The following is an 18,650-nucleotide window of genomic DNA, read 5'->3' as shown; positions in this document are numbered from 1 at the left end:
TATTTTTTTCAAGGCGTCCCTGAACCTTCCCTTTAAGGATTGAAGAGTTAACTTAAAGGCAGAAGAGTTAACTTTAGGTTTGCCTGAGGTAAAATGTTTCCTGAATACTACATGCCTCATCACCATGGTGATCACTCTAGAAACATTATTAGAGACAGGAGATAAGCTTAGTGAATTGAGGCCATTGTGTTGTTTGCTTCTATGTGTTCCACCCTAGAAGTCATATTTTTTTTCCATACTGTATGCTGTATATGCTGTGCTGCATGCTTTCTATATTTATGTACGGTTTGCCGCTTAAAGCGTGAATTGGCTGTAACTGTGTTTATACTTGGCTGTGTTTTTTTTATATAAACCCACAGCTCTGTTTGGAATAAGTCTTTAACCCTTTGCCGACCGCCAATCGGCGTGATCGGCAGCCCCAGGACCGCTCCGCTGCAATCTCCAGGGTTTTGCAGGAGATTGCGCATGCGGGTGTCACGCATCTCCTCTTGAATGATGGATCTCCGCTCCGTCATCAGTCACCCAGCGGAGACTGATGGACTGCAAAACCACCAGCTGTTTACTCTGTACAGCGCTGCGATCTAAGGCAGCTCTGTAGTGGGGACAGCCGTGTGACGCGGCTGTCCCTCCAGGTGGCAGAGAAGCAATCTGCAGTCATAGTCTGAAGCCTATGACAGCCAATTGCGCTATTTGGCTGGCGGGGGTAGGGAGGGTGGGTTAAAAAAATAAATTTAAAAAATAGCAAAATTTATTGATAAAAAACAAATAAATCTTTTTTTAAAAATAAATAGACATTGGTTGGGGGTGGGGGTGGGGGGGCAATCACAGCCCACCAACAGAAAGTGCTGTCAGTGGGCAGAAAAAGGGGGTGGGGGAATCACTTGTGTGCTGAGTTGTACGGTCCTGCAGCGAGCCCTTAAAGCTGCCGTGGCCTAATTTGTAAAAAATAGCCTAGTCACTAGGGGGGTTTAAGCCCGTGGTCCTGAAGTGGTTAAACCCTTGAGTGCCACGTAATGTGAAGTTTGTGAATTTGATGTTTGTGCAATTCCGTCTCTGACAACAAGTTGCAGTTTTCACCTGTTTGCGCCACGCGCTCTCATTGAGTTCCTTGCCCTATTGCTAATAACCTCCGTTGTCTAATGACAGCTGAGTTCCATATGCCGGTCAGGAGCCAGTTTAATTATGGTAGCTTCTCACCCTGTGATCACTGTGAGCCAATCAAAGTGATGATGATCACAGCATTAGAGTAGAAAAAAAAAGGCCCATAAGGGCTCAGAGCAGCGCCAACCCCAAAAAGGTTAAAGGAAACCTGAAATGAGTTACAAACTCCTTACCTTAGTAGTGAAAACGGTCCAAAGGTTTCCTAAACCTCCCTTCAGCACACTGTTTTACCACAGGGTCCATCTATATCTATCGAAATACGCTTGGAGAAAGTAAATATGGCCATGAGTGTGGTTGTGGATGATCGCATCCAAACTGGGGCATGCACAACTAGGGTCCAATTTGGATGATGGCCAGAAGTTGAAGAGGGATACTGCTCTGGATTGGTGAGCTCTGCGAGGTTTCAAAAAAGCCTCCAGACCAGTGAAACTATGACCTATGGATTTTTTGGTGGGAGTCAGCGCTGGGTCGCAGCTACAAAGGAGGACAGGGAAAGCCTCATTAGGATCCAGAGGCTTCCCCTGTTGAGGTAAGTACCCCCGAGAGGCACTTTTTTCCTTACAGATTCTCTTTACTCTGACTTACGTGCAAACCTGCCAGTGTTTACATTGTTCTCACCTGAGGAAATTCATTAAGAAAAAAAGGGTTGCAGTAAAAGGTCACTTCTTTATTTTCTTTTACTGCACAGAGATTTTCCCAAGTTCTTTCATTGTTTTAGTGAAAGTGGCAGGAAGGAGAAAATAAGAATTTTGCTCTTCACTTTGCACTACTAGGCAGCCGAATCGGAAAACAAACATCACTATTCCTGATAGCTTTCCTCTGAGGAATAAGGATTACACTAAATCATGATATTTCCTAAATCTCTCTGCCAAATTCTATAAAACAACAGTCTGTATTAAGACACACAACATGGCGTCACATTTCCACCGCTCTCAAGTTTATATTTCCTGCATTGCTTTCCCACCCACAGTGATGTGACACAGAGGGGCTCGTCACTCATCACACGACGCTATCAATCTCTCCAATACGTTTTTCTTACTGCTACGTCACCTACCAATTCTGGGCAATCTCTTCTCGTGGCTCTCACAGCATTTGCATTGTATGATTACATGCTGTTGTTTTCTCCTAGTCTGAACATATCTTTTTCCAACAAGCATATGCTCTAACTCAGACCATTCCCCTTTAACCGCTCAAGGTTTAATAGATAACCTTAACAGTTACTAAGAGGTATAGGGTACCCAGCAGGTCATGGTGAACCAGAACTCACTGGAGTGTGTGAGGGGCTACAATGGACCTAAAAGCCCTCTTACTAAAATGCTATGGAAAACAAAAGTTTGCTTTCCCAGGGGAATTTTGGCTGATCTGTGCTGCGTGGGCTCTCCAGCCCACAGCACAGATCAGCAGGCACGCAGGGCGATCAGACTTCCCCCCTTTTTCCCCACTAGGGGATGTCCTGCTGGGGGGGGTCTGATCGCCGCCAGCTGTTTGTGGGTAGCGGGGGGTCTCCTCAAAGCCCCCCCTCTGCAGCTTTTTCCGCCCTCCCTGGCTTTCCCTCCCTCCCCTCCTTTCCCTGGGCGGCGCAGGACGGACATCCGTTCTGCGCCGGCACTGACAGGCTTCAGCCTATCATATGCCGGCGATCCCCGGCCAATCAGAGGCCGGGGATCGCCGATCTCCTTTACGGCGCTGCTGCGCAGCAGCGTATGATATAAACAGAGGGGATTTCTTCCCCGTGTGTTTACAATTAGCCTGCAAGCCACAATCAGCGGCTCGCAGACTGTTTACGGAGACACCCTCCGTGAACTGGCATAGAAAGGCCGCTCGGACGGCCGTTTCCATGCTAAACCACTAACGACCTGCCGACGCCTATCGGCGTTAGGCAGCCGTTAACTGGTTAAAACAGAAAGTATTTGTGATAATTCAGGTTGGAATGAGCTCCGAGATGTCTCCCAGTGCATCACTGCTGAAATATGCAAATTATCCATAGTTGTCCCTGGAAGCTAGCCACACCTTCAGATCCGCTGGAATGCAATGATGTGTCAGCACCTTATGGTAAATCCTTATGGTAAAACCTTATGGGCACAGGGCGGGTTAGAGAGCGCGCCAAAATTACCTGCTTCACTCTGATTGGCCAAATACTTATGAAGCCTCCTGATTGGGCCAAAATTACCTCAGTAATCCAATTACTGCTGAAAAATGATGCATTCTCTGATTGGTCCAATGTTTCCCAGTTCTGTGATTAGGCTAAAACGTTCACGTTTCGGTAATGCAGTATTGCTGCAGAAATCCGATTTCCATATGGCGATTTTCACATACTGATTTCCACCACAGTACACCCATTACCGATTGGAAAGTCAGAAATCAGAATTCCACTGAAATTTTCTGACCATCCCTACTAGAGGCAAAACATCAGAACAAGAAAAATGTTCAGTTGAAAACAATGAATTGCAATCTATACTCATGACCTGGATATGTGAGAACAGATTTTTCGAAGTTAATATGTATTATTTTTGGCAACACCTACAGATGAACTGTTACAGTTCTATAGGTTCAGCACCCTCATGGCTTAGCTACTCCCTGTGCTGTCCGCCCCACACACAATGTAATAAACACAATGGGCTTGATTCACTAAGACAAATAGTATGCCTTATCAGAGTTAACACGCCTTATCAGAGTTAACGTGACTTATAAGAGTAGCATAGCAAGTGCTACAAACTTAAGGCGTGTTAACTCTGATAAGGCATGCTATTTGTCTTAGTGAATCAAGCCCAATGTATTATTTCTCAGCAGTTTTGGTAACTTTTCTTTCTCTTGCAGGATGATAAATGCAGATTTCAGCACGGCAACTGTCCTGATTTCCTTCGGAGCCGTGTTGGGTAAAACGAGTCCCGTTCAGATGCTGATCATGGCGATATTGGAGATCTGCATCTTTGCATGTAACGAACACCTCGTTGGCTATTTGGAGGTGGGTTTATGTACCACAGCTCCTACCAATGCTAAACGCATACCCAGATAAGGCCACTCTACCAAAACCAAGCATCATCATACAGTGTAAATGATCTCGGAGTAAGAATAGGTCCACACTAGGTCCAGGAACGTATCCGAGGCTCCGTTTTCAAAACCTGATGAAAACCGGAGCAATGTTAAAAATAGCATGTCCTCCCTCACCTGGGTCCCCCTTTCCCTGCTCCCCCTCCAGCTAGTTTCTGCTTAAAATACTTAAAAATCAATGTTATAAAGCAAGCGGTGAACAGGGAACTTACTCACTTCCTTGTGCTCAACCGCATCACTTCCTGTCTGCCGCCCAGGAAGTGACGTGGCACTTCCTGTCGGCATTACAGGAAGTGACGTGGCAAGCGGTGGAATGCAAGGAAGTAAGTTACTCACTCGCCACACTTGCTTTATAACATTGATCTTTAAGTATTTTTAAGCAGAAACTAGCTGGAGGGGGAGCAGGGAAAGGGGGACCCAGGTGTGGGAGGGGAGGGACGACCCCCCTCCCCACTGTCTGCTGCAAACCCCTCCCGTCCTGACTGCTACCACTTCCAGCATTGAATCTCCCCCCCCATTGCCATGGCTGGGGATACGTCTCCACGGACTAGAAATGTAGGCTGCAAAAAAGTTTTTTAATGAAAACGGGGAGAACATTTTTTTTTTTACAAAAACGAATCCGTTTGAAAGGGATCCAATCTGGAATGGACAAGTATGGACCTACTCTAATGACTGAAAGGATTGCCCTTCAGTCTAGAGAAGAAAAGAGAGCAGGACTATGATGGGTCCCAGTTACTACTCATCTTTCTCTGTGATACTGATCCCCCACCCCTCTCACTTTCATAGCAGCCATTGTTGTTTCCACACTTAGTATTAGTGGGTGGGGTCAAGGTGGCTGCAGTGCTCTAGGAGGGAATCGTGATGGCCACATTTGTAATTTAATCCCTATCAGAAGAGTCCTGGCAGAGGAGAGCACCATAGGGTGCGGGGTATGAAAGCTGGGGGAGCCTCAACCTAGTTTTATTTGGCATCCCCACAATTTGTAGTTACGTCCCTTGTAGTACTGTCTGACGAGCCCTCACTCTATTGATGCCTATCCCTAACTGACCCCCCACCCCAAGCCTAACCCTTATTACCGTGGCCACAATCCTCACCAATATCCGCACCACCTTCCGGACAATATTCATCGGAAACCATCAACTATCCCAATATTTTTAGCTGACACTTGTGATCTTTTCAATTAAACTAGGGTGGTCCATTGACACTTTTGCCTGGGACAATATGTAGCCAGAGAGTGTCTGAATGACCATCTGCAATAAATACACACATGTTAAATGAGCATCCTTTTGCTTTTCCCAGGCTTCCGATGTTGGAGCATCCATGACCATCCATTCTTTCGGAGCATATTTTGGTCTGGCGGTCTCAGCAGTCTTGTATCGCTCTGGTCTTAAGAAGGGCCATAAGAACGAGGGATCTGTCTATCATTCAGATCTGTTTGCAATGATTGGTAAGAGATGACATTTCCTTCTAGGTTTGGTATGCCCAAAACAGAAGAACAAAGGCTTAAGTGAATAAAAACTGCTGCTTAAAGGACTTCCAAGGCAAAATATTAAAGGGAACTTGAAAGGATTTAAAAAAAGAGTTTCACTTACCTGGGGCTTCTGCCAGCCCCCTGCAGCTGCCCTGTGCCAGGGCCGCGCAGGCGCAGTGGCCATATATCTTGCAAGTCAGCAATATTGAAACTTAGCCATGGTGGGGGACCGAAGGATTGTTCCAGGACGGGACGGCCAAAGGGTGGCTGCAGGGGGCTAGTAGAAGCCTCAGGTAATTAAAACTCTTCTTTTTAAAGTCCTTTCAGGTTTCCTTTAAATGTAGATTTACTTACCAGGGGCTTCTTTCAGCCCCTAGACGTCATTTGGGTCCCTAGCTGCAGCTCAGCTCAGATCAGTCCATTTACAAAGTAGATTTTGATAATATTTAGTATCATTCTGTATTTAATTAATTAGCTTTATTCCCAGCCATCGCAAATGTATTTACATCTCAGTGACATCCCTACTGACTATTGTGGACTTTGGTATCAGTCAACAATGCAAATTGTATGCAGCTGTATAGAACACACACACACAGTAGCATAGCTTACTCTATGCCCCAGTGCAAGTTTTGTATTGCACCTCCTCAAGTCCATACATAACAATTGATATGGAGCACCAAAACCTGCCAAGGTCAGCTACAGTGTCAGAGAGGTGTAGGCAGGGGAGGGGACAGCTGCAGTGTCAGAGAGGTGTAAGCAGGGGAGGGGGCAGCTGCAGTGTCAGAGAGGTGTAAGCAGGGGAGGGGACAGCTGCAGTGTCAGAGAGGTGTAAGCAGGGGAGGGGACAGCTTCAGTGTCAGAGAGGTGTAAGCAGGGGAGGGGACAGCTACAGTGTCAGAGAGGTGTAAGCAGGGGAGGGGACAGCTGCAGTGTCAGAGAGGTGTAAGCAGGGGAAGTGACAGCCATAGTGCCAAAGAGGTGTAGGCTAGGGAGGGGACAGCTGCAGTGTCATAAAGGTATAAGCAGGGGAGAGGACAGCTGCAGTGTCAGAGAGGTGAGGCCTGGGGATGGGACAGCTGCAGTGATAGAGAGGTGTAAGCAGGGGAGGGGACAGCTGCAGTGTCAGAGAGGTGTAAGCAGGGGAGGGGACAGCTGCAGTGTCAGAGAGGTGTAAGAAGGGGAGGGGACAGCTGCAGTGTCAGAGAGGTGTAGGCTGGGGAGGGGACAGCTGAAGTGTCAGAGAGGTGTAAGCAGGAGAGGGGGCAGCTGCAGTGTCAGAGAGGTGTAAGCAGGGGAGGGGACAGCTGCACTATCAGAGAGATGTAAGCAGGGGAGGGGAAAGCTGCAGTGTCAGAGAGGTCAAGCAGGGGAGGAAATGGCTGCAGTGTTAGAGAGGTGTAAGCAGGGAAGGGGACAGCTGCAGTGTCAGAGAGGTGTACGCAGAGGAGGGGACAGCTGCAATGTCAGAGAGGTGTAATCAGGTGAGGGGGCAGCTGCAGTGTCAAAGAGGTGTAAGCAGGGGAGGGGAGAGCTGCAGTGTCAGAGAGGTGTAAGCAGCGGAGGGGACAGCTGTAGTGTCAGAGAGGTATAAGCAAGGGAGGGGACAGCTGCAGTGTCAGAGAGGTGTAAGCAGGGGAGGGGACAGCTACAGTGTCAGAGAGATGTAAGCATGGGAGGGGACAGCTGCAGTGTCAGAGAGGTCAAGCAGGGGAGGAAATGGCTGCAGTGTCAGAGAGGTGTAAGCAGGGAAGGGGACAGCTGCAGTGTCAGAGAGGTGTAAGCAGAGGAGAGGACAGCTGCAATGTCAGAGAGGTGTAATCAGGTGAGGGGGCAGCTGCAGTGTCAAAGAGGTGTAAGCAGGGGAGGGGAGAGCTGCAGTGTCAGAGAGGTGTAAGCAGCGGAGGGGACAGCTGTAGTGTCAGAGAGGTATAAGCAGGGGAGGGGACAGCTGCAGTGTCAGATAGGTGTAAGCAGGGGAGGGGACAGCTACAGTGTCAGAGAGATGTAAGCAGGGGAGGGGACAGCTGCAGTGTCAGAGAGGTGTAGGCAGGGGAGGGGACAGCTGCAGTGTCAGAGATGTGTAAGCAGGGGAGGGGACAGCTGCAGTGTCAGAGAGGTGTAAGCAGGGAAAGGGGATAGCTGCAGTGTCAGAGAGGTGTAAGCAGGGGAGTGGACAGCTGCAGTGTCAGAGAGGTGTAAGCAGGGGACAGCTGCAGTGTCAGAGAGGTGTAAGCAGGGACAGGGGACAGCTGCAGTGTCAGAGAGGTGTAAGCAGGGGAGGGGACAGCTGCAGTGTCAGAGAGGTGTAAGCAGGGGAGGGGACAGCTGCAGTGTCAGAGAGGTGTAAGCAGGGGAGGGGACAGCTGCAGTTTCAGAGAGGTGTAAGCAGGGGAGGGGACAGCTGCAGTGTCAGAGAGGTGTAAGAAGGGGAGGGGACAGCTGCAGTGTCAGAGAAGTGTAGGCTGGGGAAGGGACAGCTGAAGTGTCAGAGAGGTGTAAGCAGGGGAGGGGGCAGCTGCAGTGTCAGAGAGGTGTAAGCAGGGGAGGGGACAGCTGCACTATCAGAGAGATGTAAGCAGGGGAGGGGACAGCTGCAGTGTCAGAGAGGTCAAGCAGGGGAGGAAATGGCTGCAGTGTCAGAGAGGTGTAAGCAGGGAAGGGGACAGCTGCAGTGTCAGAGAGGTGTAAGCAGAGGAGAGGACAGCTGCAATGTCAGAGGGGTGTAATCAGGTGAGGGGGCAGCTGCAGTGTCAAAGAGGTGTAAGCAGGGGAAGGGGCAGCTGCAGTGTCAGAGAGGTGTAATCAGGTGAGAGGACAGCTGCAGTGTCAGAGAGGTGTAAGCAGGTGAGGGGACAACTGCAGTGTCAGAGAGGTGTAAGCAGGGGAGGGGACAGCTGCAGTGTCAGAGAGGTGTAAGCAGGGGAGGGGACAGCTGCAGTGTCAGAGAGGTCTAGGTAGAGGAGAGGACAGCTGCAGTGTCAGAGAGGTGTAAGCAGGGGAGGGGACAGCTGCAGTGTCAGAGAGGTGTAGGCTGGGGAGGGACAGCTGTAGTGTCAGAGAGGTATAAGCAGGGAAGGGGACAGCTGCAGTGTCAGAGAGATGTAAGCAGGGGAGGGGACAGCTGCAGTGTCAGAGAGGTGTAGGTAGAGGAGAGGACAGCTGCAGTGTCAGAGAGGTGTAAGCAGGGGAGGGGACAGCTGCAGTGTCAGAGAGGTGTAAGCAGGGGAGAGGACAGCTGCAGTGTCAGAGATGTGTAAGCAGGGGAGGGGACAGCTGCAGTGTCAGAGAGGTATAGGCAGGGGAGGGACAGCTGTAGTGTCAGAGAGGTATAAGCAGGGAAGGGGACAGCTGCAGTGTCAGAGAGGTGTAAGCAGGGGAGTGGACAGCTGCAGTGTCAGAGAGGTGTAATCAGGTGAGGGGACAGCTGCAGTGTCAGAGAGGAGTAAGCAGGGGAGGGGACAGCTGCAGTGTCAGAGTGGTGTAATCAGGTAAGGGGACAGCTGCAATGTCAGAGAGGTGTAAGCAGGGGAGGGACAGCTGTAGTGTCAGAGAGATGTAAGCAGGGAAGGTGACAGCTGCAGTGTCAGAGAGGTGTAAGCAGGGGAGTGGACAGCTGCAGTGTCAGAGAGGTGTAATCAGGTAAGGGGACAGCTGCAATGTCAGAGAGGTGTAAGCAGGGGAGGGGGCAGCTGCAGTGTCAGAGAGGTGTAAGCAGGGGAGGGGACAGCTGCAGTGTCAGAGAGATGTAAGCAGGGGAGGGGACAGCTGCAGTGTCAGAGAGATGTAAGCAGGGGAGGGGACAGCTGCAGTGTCAGAGAGGTGTAAGCAGGGGAGGGGACGGCTGCAGTGTCAGAGAGGTGTAAGCAGAGGAGGGGACGGCTGCAGTGTCAGAGAGGTGTAAGCAGGGGAGTGGACAGCCCCAGCACAATGTTAACCCATGGCAGTGATCTCACTGCCACAATTGCCACCGATCGCGGGTGTTTCGCGATTAGCGGCAATCTCAAAACATGTTCCCTGCTGCTTTTTGCCGCGATTCAGGAGCAATTGCAATCAGGCCCGGATTTACATCACAAGAGCCTATAGGCACATATGTCCTGGCATCCTAGACTTTGCCCTCCATGAACCTACATACCCCCACCGAATTGCACTGCAAGTGTGCTGGCTGTCCCAGCTGTCACTTCTCCCTTACTTCCCTTGCCCGTCATAGGTACAGGTGCCCCTTAGTATTAGGTAGCCAGAGGTACTCTAAGAATTAAGTAGCTAGAGGTGCCCCAGCTGAAGGAAGATCTCATCAGTGGAATGCCGAGACCCGGGTGAGTAACCTCTAATTTACGCTCTGCTCAGGACTCTGCACAGGGAAGGAGGGAGGGAGGCGTTCGGGGAGGGGAGTAAGCCACCTCTCTATCATCAGACGCCTGTAGGCATGTGCCTACAGTGCCTTATGGTAAATCCGGCCCTGATTGCAATACAGTCCTTATAAAAGCGCAGATGGCGATCGCTCTAAATCGCAAGAGTGTACAGTGATTTTACCACGCTAATCATGGTAAAATCACCTGCGAAAAACGGTACCGCTAAGCGCTACCGTTTTGCTACTTTAAGTGTAAATGGGCCCTTATGATCCAGAGGTCTCCCCCTCCCGAGGTAAGTACCCCACAGGAGAAGTTTTCTTTATTAGATCCTGTTACAGCTAATCAAAGCACATATAGAGGTGATCATTATCAGCTTAGCACCAATAAAGAGCTAAAGTGGTTAAAGGAGGTCCCCTACTCAGCCCCTTTGCGCACGCATGCGCACACACACACACACACACACACACACACACACACACACACACACACACACACACTACACACACTACACACACATACATGCACACACACACACACACACACACACACACACACACACACACACACACACACACACACACACACACACACACACACACACACACACACACACACACTACACACACTACACACACATACATGCACACACACACACACACACACACACACACACGCACACACACACACACTCATGCGCGCGTGCGTGCCAAAGTTAGTAACATGTCATTGGCTGTCTTCCAGGAACCCTTTTCCTCTGGATGTTTTGGCCGAGTTTCAATTCTGCCATTGCTGACCCGGGAGACAACCAGCAGATGGCCGTTATTAACACCTACTTCTCATTGGCTGCCTGTGTGCTCTCCGCCTACGCCTTCTCCAGCTTGTTGGAGCACAAAGGAAAGTTTGACATGGTAAGAAAAACTGTTTTCCATATATCACACATCTTTTTAATGCAGTAAAGTGAAGTAAAAAAACAAACAAACAAACAAAGAAAAAAACTATGAGATGAGGAACTACTGTATATTTGTAGTCAGTGGTGTAGCTAAGGAGCTATGGGCCCAGGTGCAAGTTTTTCATTGGGCCCCTCAAGCATGCTTTACATAACAATTGATACGGCGCACCAAAACCTGCCAATGGCAACTACAGTGTCAGAGATGCAAGAAGGGGATGGGGAGCAGTGTGCTAATAATTACCACTATTCAAAGTATCTATAGAAGTGATTATTACCAGCACAAGACCAATAAAGAGCTAATACTGTGGTTGAGGGTGGGCCTCAAGGGCCCCGATGCGGTCATTACTTCTGCACCCCCTATTGCTACGCCACTGTTTGTAGTACAGCTAAGAAAAAGAACATTGGTAGCAAAGAAAAGAGTCTCACATTGTCGTCCAGTACAGGAAGAGTTTTTAAAAAAATTAGTTGTTATCTATGCAAAAAAGCTTCTCTGAGCTCTTTGACCCAACTTGGGTGGAATACAGTCCTGTTTTCTGAAGCACTAACAGCCAAGAAACAGTGAGAGACAGCTTGAGATAAGGTTTTACTGCAGGGGAGTTCAAAGGTCATTATTTCTGATTTGTTGTATAGCTTAAAATACAGAGTGAGGCTACTGTGACAGTTTATTGCAATGTTATAAAAACAAATGGAGAGCATGGAGTTTGTATGTTGTCTATGTGAGTTTTCTCTGGGCACTCCCAAAATAACATATATTAACCACTTAAGGACCGAGGTGATAGAGATCTACGCCCTGTTTTGATGGGCTCCTGGCTGGCAGGGCGTAGATCTCTATCACCGGCGCCGCCGCTCCCCGCCGCGATCGTGCGCACCGAACTGGCTGCACTTAGCTGTCTTATGACAGCTAAGGCTTCCGGGTATCGGCAGGAGCCGTCACTGATTGGCTCCCTGCCGTGTGATCGCTGTGAGCCAATCACAGTGATCACCCTCCGAAAGGCAACAGAGTTGACGTTCCGCCTCCCTCTCCGCCTCCCTCTCCCTGTCACTGTGGATCTTGTGTGACAGGGAGAGACGCACAGCCTGCAGCCGTGACAGGCTGTGCGATTTTAGTATTAAAAAAAAAGACTTTTTAACCCCATGTATCCCTCGATCCCCTCCCAACCACCTATATATAGATCTATATATAGATATAGATCTATATAGATCTATAGATATATATAGATCTATATATATATATATATAGATCTATATATATAGATCTATATATATAGATATATATATATATATATATATATATATATATATATATATATATATATATATATATATATATATATATATATATATATATATATATATTTTTTTTTTTTTTTTACTGGATTGTGATTTTAACCACTTGCCGACCATAGGGGCGGCGGCGGCGGCAAAGTGGAGCCCACAACGACCGCAATACGCCGATCGGCGGCGGCTCGTTGCGGACTAGCTGGCCGGGGATTGCACGCTGGATGTGCCCACCCGCGACGTCAACCCGCCAGCCAATTAGCAGCGGCGGCGGGTTGTTAACCCCCGATCTGCTGCATGTAAAGCGGATAATACGCTTTGTAATGTATACAAAGCGTATTATACAGGCTGCCTCCTGCCCTGGTGGTCCCAGTGATTGAGGGACCACCAGGGCAGGTTGCAGCCCTCCTAGTAAGTACCCAAGCACACTGATCCTGCCCCCTGATCGCCCACTGCACCCATCAGACCCCCCCTGCCCACCCCTCAGACACCTGTTTGCACCCAATCACCCCCCTAATCACCCATTAATCACTCCCTGTCACTATCTCAACGCTATTTTTTAGATTAGGTCCTAAACTGCCCCCTGGGGGCTCCTGAACACCCCCCCCCACACCCTCAGATCCTCCCTAGACCCTCCCCCCTGTGTACTATATACATCTATTCTTCCCTATAATCACCCACTGATCACCTGTCAATCACCCATCAATCACCCCCTGTCACCACCTGTCCCTGCCACCTATCAGATCAGACCCTAACCTGCCTTTTGTGGGCATCTGATCACCCACCCACACCCTCAGATTGCGTGCAGACCCACCCTTAGATCACCTCCGAAAGTGCATTGTTTACATCTGTTCTCCCCTCTAATCATCCACTGATCACCCATCAATCACCCATCAATCACCCCATCACCACCTGTCACTGCTACCCATCAGATCAGACACTAATCTGCCCCTTGCGGGCACCCAATCACCCGCCCACACCCTCAATTAGCCCCCCAAACCCCCTCTGATCAACTCGCCAGTGCATTGCTTGCATATATTCTCCTCTGTAATCACCTACTGATCACCTATCAACCACCCCGTCACCCCATGTCACCACCTGTCACTGCTACCCATCAGATCAGGCCCTAATATGCCCCCTGCGGGCTTCTGATCACCCGGCCAAACCCTCACCCGCCCCACCGCAGTGACAGAATTTTTTTTTCTGATCACTGCTGGTACGACTTAATTGCCATGTCCAGGTCACGATTTGAGAACATTCCTGCACTTCAGTGCCAATACAACCTGTCATCTAAGAAGCCACCCTGCTTATGACCGGTTCCACAAAATTCGGCCCCTCATAGACCACCTGTCATCAAATTTGCAGATGCCTATACCCCTGAACAGTCATTTTGAGGCATTTGGTTTCCAGACTACTCCTCGTGGTTTTGGGCCCCTAAAATGCCAGGGCAGTATAGGAACCCCACAAGTGACCCCATTTTAGAAAGAAGACACCCCAAGGTATTTCAATAGGTGTATGACGAGTTCATAGAAGATTTTATTTTTTGTCAAAAGTTAGCGGAAATTGATTTTTATTGTTTTTTTCACAAAGTGTCATTTTCCACTAACTTGTGACAAAAAATAAAATCTTCTATGAACTCACCATACACCTAACGGAATACCTTGGGGTGTCTTCTTTCTAAAATGGGGTCACTTGTGGGGTTTCTATACTGCCCTGGCATTTTAGGGGCCCTAAACCGTGAGGAGTAGTCTAGAAACCAAATGCCTCAAAATGACCTGTGAATAGGACGTTGGGCCCCTTAGCGCACCTAGGCTGCAAAAAAGTGTCACACATGTGATATCGCCGTACTCAGGAGAAGTAGTATAATGTGTTTTGGGGTGTATTTTTACACATACCCATGCTGGGTGGGAGAAATATCTCTGTAAAGGGACAATTGTGTGTAAAAAAAATCAAAACATTTTAATTTACAGAGATATTTCTCCCACCCAGCATGGGTATGTGTAAAAATACACCCCAAAACACATTATACTACTTCTCCTGAGTACGGCGATACCACATGTGTGACACTTTTTTGCAACCTAGGTGCGCTAAGAGGCCCAACGTCCAATGAGTACCTTTAGAATTTCACAGGTCATTTTGAGGCATTTGGTTTCTAGACTACTCCTCACGGTTTAGGGCCCCTAAAATGCCAGGGCATTATAGGAACCCCACAAGTGACCCCATTTTAGAAAGAAGACACCCCAAGGTATTCAATTAGGTGTATGGGGAATTCATAGAAGATTTTATTTTTTTGTCACAAGTTAGTGGAAAATGACACTTTGTGAAAAAAACAATAAAAATCAATTTCCGCTAACTTGTGAAAAAAAAAAAATGAAATCTTCTATGAACTCCCCATACTACTAACGGAATACCTTGGGGTGTCTTCTTTCTAAAATGGGGTCACTTGTAGGGTTCCTATACTGTCCTGGCATTTAGGGGCCCTAAACCGTGAGGAGTAGTCTAGAAAACAAAAGCCTCAAAATGACCTGTGAAATCCTAAAGGTACTCATAGGACTTTGGGCCCCTTAGCGCAGTTAGGGTGCAAAAAAGTGTCACACATGTGGTATCGCCGTACTCAGGAGAAGTAGTATAATGTGTTTTGGGGTGTATTTTTACACATACCCATGCTGGGTGGGAGAAATATCTCTGTAAATGGACAATTGTGTGTAAAAAAAATCAAAAGAAATCTCATTTACAGAGATATTTCTCCCACCCATCATGGGTATGTGTAAAAATACACCCCAAAACACATTATACTATTTCTCCTGAGTAAGGTGATACCACATGTGTGACATTTCTTTTGCAGCCTAGGTGCGCTAAGGGGCCCAAAGTCCTATGAGCACCTTTAGGCTTTACAGGGGTGCTTACAATTTAGCACCTCCCAAAATGCCAGGACAGTAAACACACCCCACAAATGACCCCATTTTGGAAACTAGACACTTCAAGGTATTCAGAGAGGGGCATGGTGAGTCCGTGGCAGATTTCATTTTTTTTTGTCACCAGTTAACAGAAATGGAAACTTTTTTTTATTTATTTTTTTTGTCACAAAGTGTCATTTTCCGCTAACTTGTGACAAAAGATAAAATCTTCTATGAACTCACCATGCCTCTTAGTGAATACTTTGGGGTGTCTTCTTTCCAAAATGGGGTCATTTGGGGGGTATTTATACTATCCTGGAATTCTAGCCCCTCATGAAACCTAACAGGTGCTCAGAAATGAGAGAGATGCTTCAAAATGGGAAAATTAAATTTTTGCACCATAGTTTGTAAACGCTATAACTTTCACCCAAACCAATAAATATACACTGAATGGGGTTTTTTTTATCAAAAACATGTCTGTCCACATTTTTCGCGCTGCATGTATACAGAAATTTTACTTTATTTGAAAAATGTCAGCACAGAAAGTTAAAAAAATCATTTTTTTGCCAAAATTCAGGTCTTTTTTGATGAATATAATAAAAAGTAAAAATCGCAGGAGCAATCAAATAGCACCAAAAGAAAGCTTTATTAGTGACAAGAAAAGGAGCCAAAATTCATTTAGGTGGTAGGTTGTATGACTGAGCAATAAACCATTAAAGCTGCAGTGGTCTGAATGGAAAAAAGGCTCTGGTCCTTAAGGGTGAAAAGACTGCGCTCCTTAAGTGGTTAAAAAGTTAATTGGCTTTCCCCTAAAAAAACTTGGGTCTAGACTATGATGGACATATGCCTATGGTAAGTGCTACATTGTGAGCCCCTCAAAAAGGTGTGTGGGGGGAATCACTTGTGTGCTGAGTTGTACGGCCCTACAGCAAAGTCTTAAAGCTGCAGTGGCCTAAATTGTAAAAAACAGCCTGGTCACTAGGGGGAAGTAAGCCTATGGTCCTCAAGTGGTTACATACTATACTGTATGGTCTCACCGCACCGTCACTCACTGCCACTCGCTCTATACTACCATCCTCTGGCTCCTTATCACATGACATGCATCAGGAGCTGGAGGAAGGCAGCATAAGGTGTTCGGCTGCAGGGAAAAAGAGGAGACTGGACACAGCATGGAGTGGGTAAATATTACAGCACTGCCTGGAGAGGGGGAAGAAGGAGGTCCCCATATGCCCCGGGCTCCCCACAACACAGTGTACTGCCAGTGTTTCACAGTACAGTTGCCCTTTAACACATGCTAAGCAATAGAGATGGTTAATGAGATGCAAATAATGTCAAGTAGATGCAATTTTTTGTCAATTTTATGCAAATGTATCTAAAATGGACTAATCAAATACAGAAAACCGATATATTAGAAAAGTATACGTTTCGAGCTGCATAAACTGGCATAAAATTAATATAATTTGCATCAACTCTGACTTATTAGCTTCTCATTAACCATACCTACTGAGCAGTTAGCCCATATCGGGCAGTATGGTGGCATAGTGGTTATCGCTCTTGTCTTGCAGAGCTGGGTCCCTGATTTGAATCCCAGCCAGGTCAACATCTGCAAGGAGTTTGTATGTTCTCCCTGTGTCTGTGTGGGTTTCCTCCGGGCACTCGGGTTTTCTCCCACATTCCAAAAACATACAAATAAGTTAATTGGCTTCCCCCTAAAATTGGCCCTAGACTACGATACATGCACTACGCCATGCATAGTCATACGACTATGGTAGGGATTAGATTGTGAGCTCCTCTGAGGGACAGTTAGTGACAAGACAATATACTTTGTACAGTGCTGTGTAATATGTTGGTGCTAAATAAATACTTAGCAAAATAAAAAATATTCCCTGTATGAATGATTTGCTGTGTCCCTGCTGCCTTTACCCTGTGCTGTGTCTTTGTATCACCATGCAGGTCCACATCCAGAATGCCACTCTGGCAGGAGGTGTTGCTGTGGGCACCTGTGCTGATATGAATATTGGACCATACGGGGCAATGATAATTGGCTTTCTCGCTGGCATCATTTCGACTGTGGGATTCAAGCTGCTAACTGTAAGTGTAACGATACGTGTCAGCAAATAACAGAGTTCTGATTATTAGGTGATCTGCAGTATCACCTATAATACAGATATATACCTGATTATATGGTGAGCTGCAGAATCACCAATAATACAAGTATAGCCTGACAGCTAGTGTGATAACTATAGCAAGGTATTGTGCTTGGTGCAACAGTAGTACTGATAGGCTAGCTATACCTCACCAGAGGAGCTGGTGGGTACTAACAGTACAGAGCCCCTCACCAGAGACAAGGGCTCTCTGGTGAGAGTAGAGTGGTCAGACTAATCGAGTTGGCAACAGACGAACAGATACAGTACAAAATCAGAAGGCAAAGGCAAGAAGGTTATAACAGGCAGAGTCGGCCGCAAGATCAGATGGGCAGAAGTACAGAATCGCTGAGCGTAAGAATAGTCAGAGCTAGCAAGAGTCATACACAAATAATATACAGTAGTACAATTATAATTATAGCTATCAACAAATCCTATCACTGTGTGAAATCCCCGGTTTCCTCCCAGATCAAAGCACACCGGATCTATCTAAGGTCTGAGCGCTAACCCGAAGTATTCGCAACAGCAGACAAGTTGCGAGTGATTCGGCAAGGCTTAAGAAGCAGAGGAGACACCTCAGGCATGCCTACTCCCATCAAACAATGAGGAGCGGTGAGCGTCTCCCCTGACGTCAGCCGACCGGCCGGTCAGCTGACACGCCTCCTCCCCGCATAAAGGTCCTGTCTGTGTGCGCACGCAATGCGACCCTATGTGCTGCTGACAGACCCGTCCTCGGCATGCTAGACGCTCGAGGCACGGATGTATCGCTAGGCAGAGATATGGAGGCAGCTGCGGTGGTATCGCTGTTCACCGCAGCTGTCCATGTTTGTTACAGTAAGTTTGCTGTTCATAGAATCTATGATGGAAGAGCTATCAAACACAGTGATTACCAAGAAGACCATTCTCTGACCATGTCAGGCTCATTGTTTTCTCAACAACTTTGTTGTGTTCCTGGGTAATCTCTGCCAGCTTATCTTCTGAATAAGAAACTCTCGCCAGGGATGGTCGTAGTCAGCCAACTTCGCTACGCTGGAACTACGCATATTTTTACACAAATACGCTTTGCAATCTACGGTTATGTAATCAGAAACTTCATTACATTTGCATTTCGTAGACTGCGTGTTAAAGAGAATCTGTATTGTTAAAATCGCTCAAATGTAAACATACCAGTGCGTTAGGGGACATCTCCTATTACCCTATGACACAATTTCGCCGCTCCTCGCCGCATTAAAAGTGGTTAAAACAGTTTTAAAAAGTTTGTTTGTAAATAAACAAAATGGCCACCAAAACAGGAAGTAGGTTGATGTACAGTATGTCCACACATAGAAAATACATCCATACACAAGCAGG

The 18,650-nt window shown here is 47.4% G+C and overlaps 1 protein-coding gene across 2 annotated transcripts in view; it reads left to right on the top strand.

Annotated features, from left to right (window-relative positions):
• The window catches only part of RHAG (Rh associated glycoprotein), a 96,253-nt gene that overhangs the window by 55,367 nt on the left and 22,236 nt on the right, over positions 1–18,650 (top strand). For both annotated transcript variants that reach the window (XM_068278986.1, XM_068278984.1), the window contains exons 3-6: positions 3,979–4,126; positions 5,512–5,659; positions 10,774–10,940; positions 17,110–17,247. In XM_068278986.1, the coding sequence (XP_068135087.1) occupies positions 3,979–4,126; positions 5,512–5,659; positions 10,774–10,940; positions 17,110–17,247 (601 nt within the window). The remainder of the gene's footprint in view (positions 1–3,978; positions 4,127–5,511; positions 5,660–10,773; positions 10,941–17,109; positions 17,248–18,650) is intronic.

The sequence above is a fragment of the Hyperolius riggenbachi genome, chromosome 4 (genome assembly GCF_040937935.1).
Source record: "Hyperolius riggenbachi isolate aHypRig1 chromosome 4, aHypRig1.pri, whole genome shotgun sequence".
Lineage (NCBI taxonomy): Eukaryota > Metazoa > Chordata > Amphibia > Anura > Hyperoliidae > Hyperolius > Hyperolius riggenbachi.
Note: the sequence above shows the minus strand (reverse complement) of the source record. Positions and strands in the feature narration are given on the sequence as shown.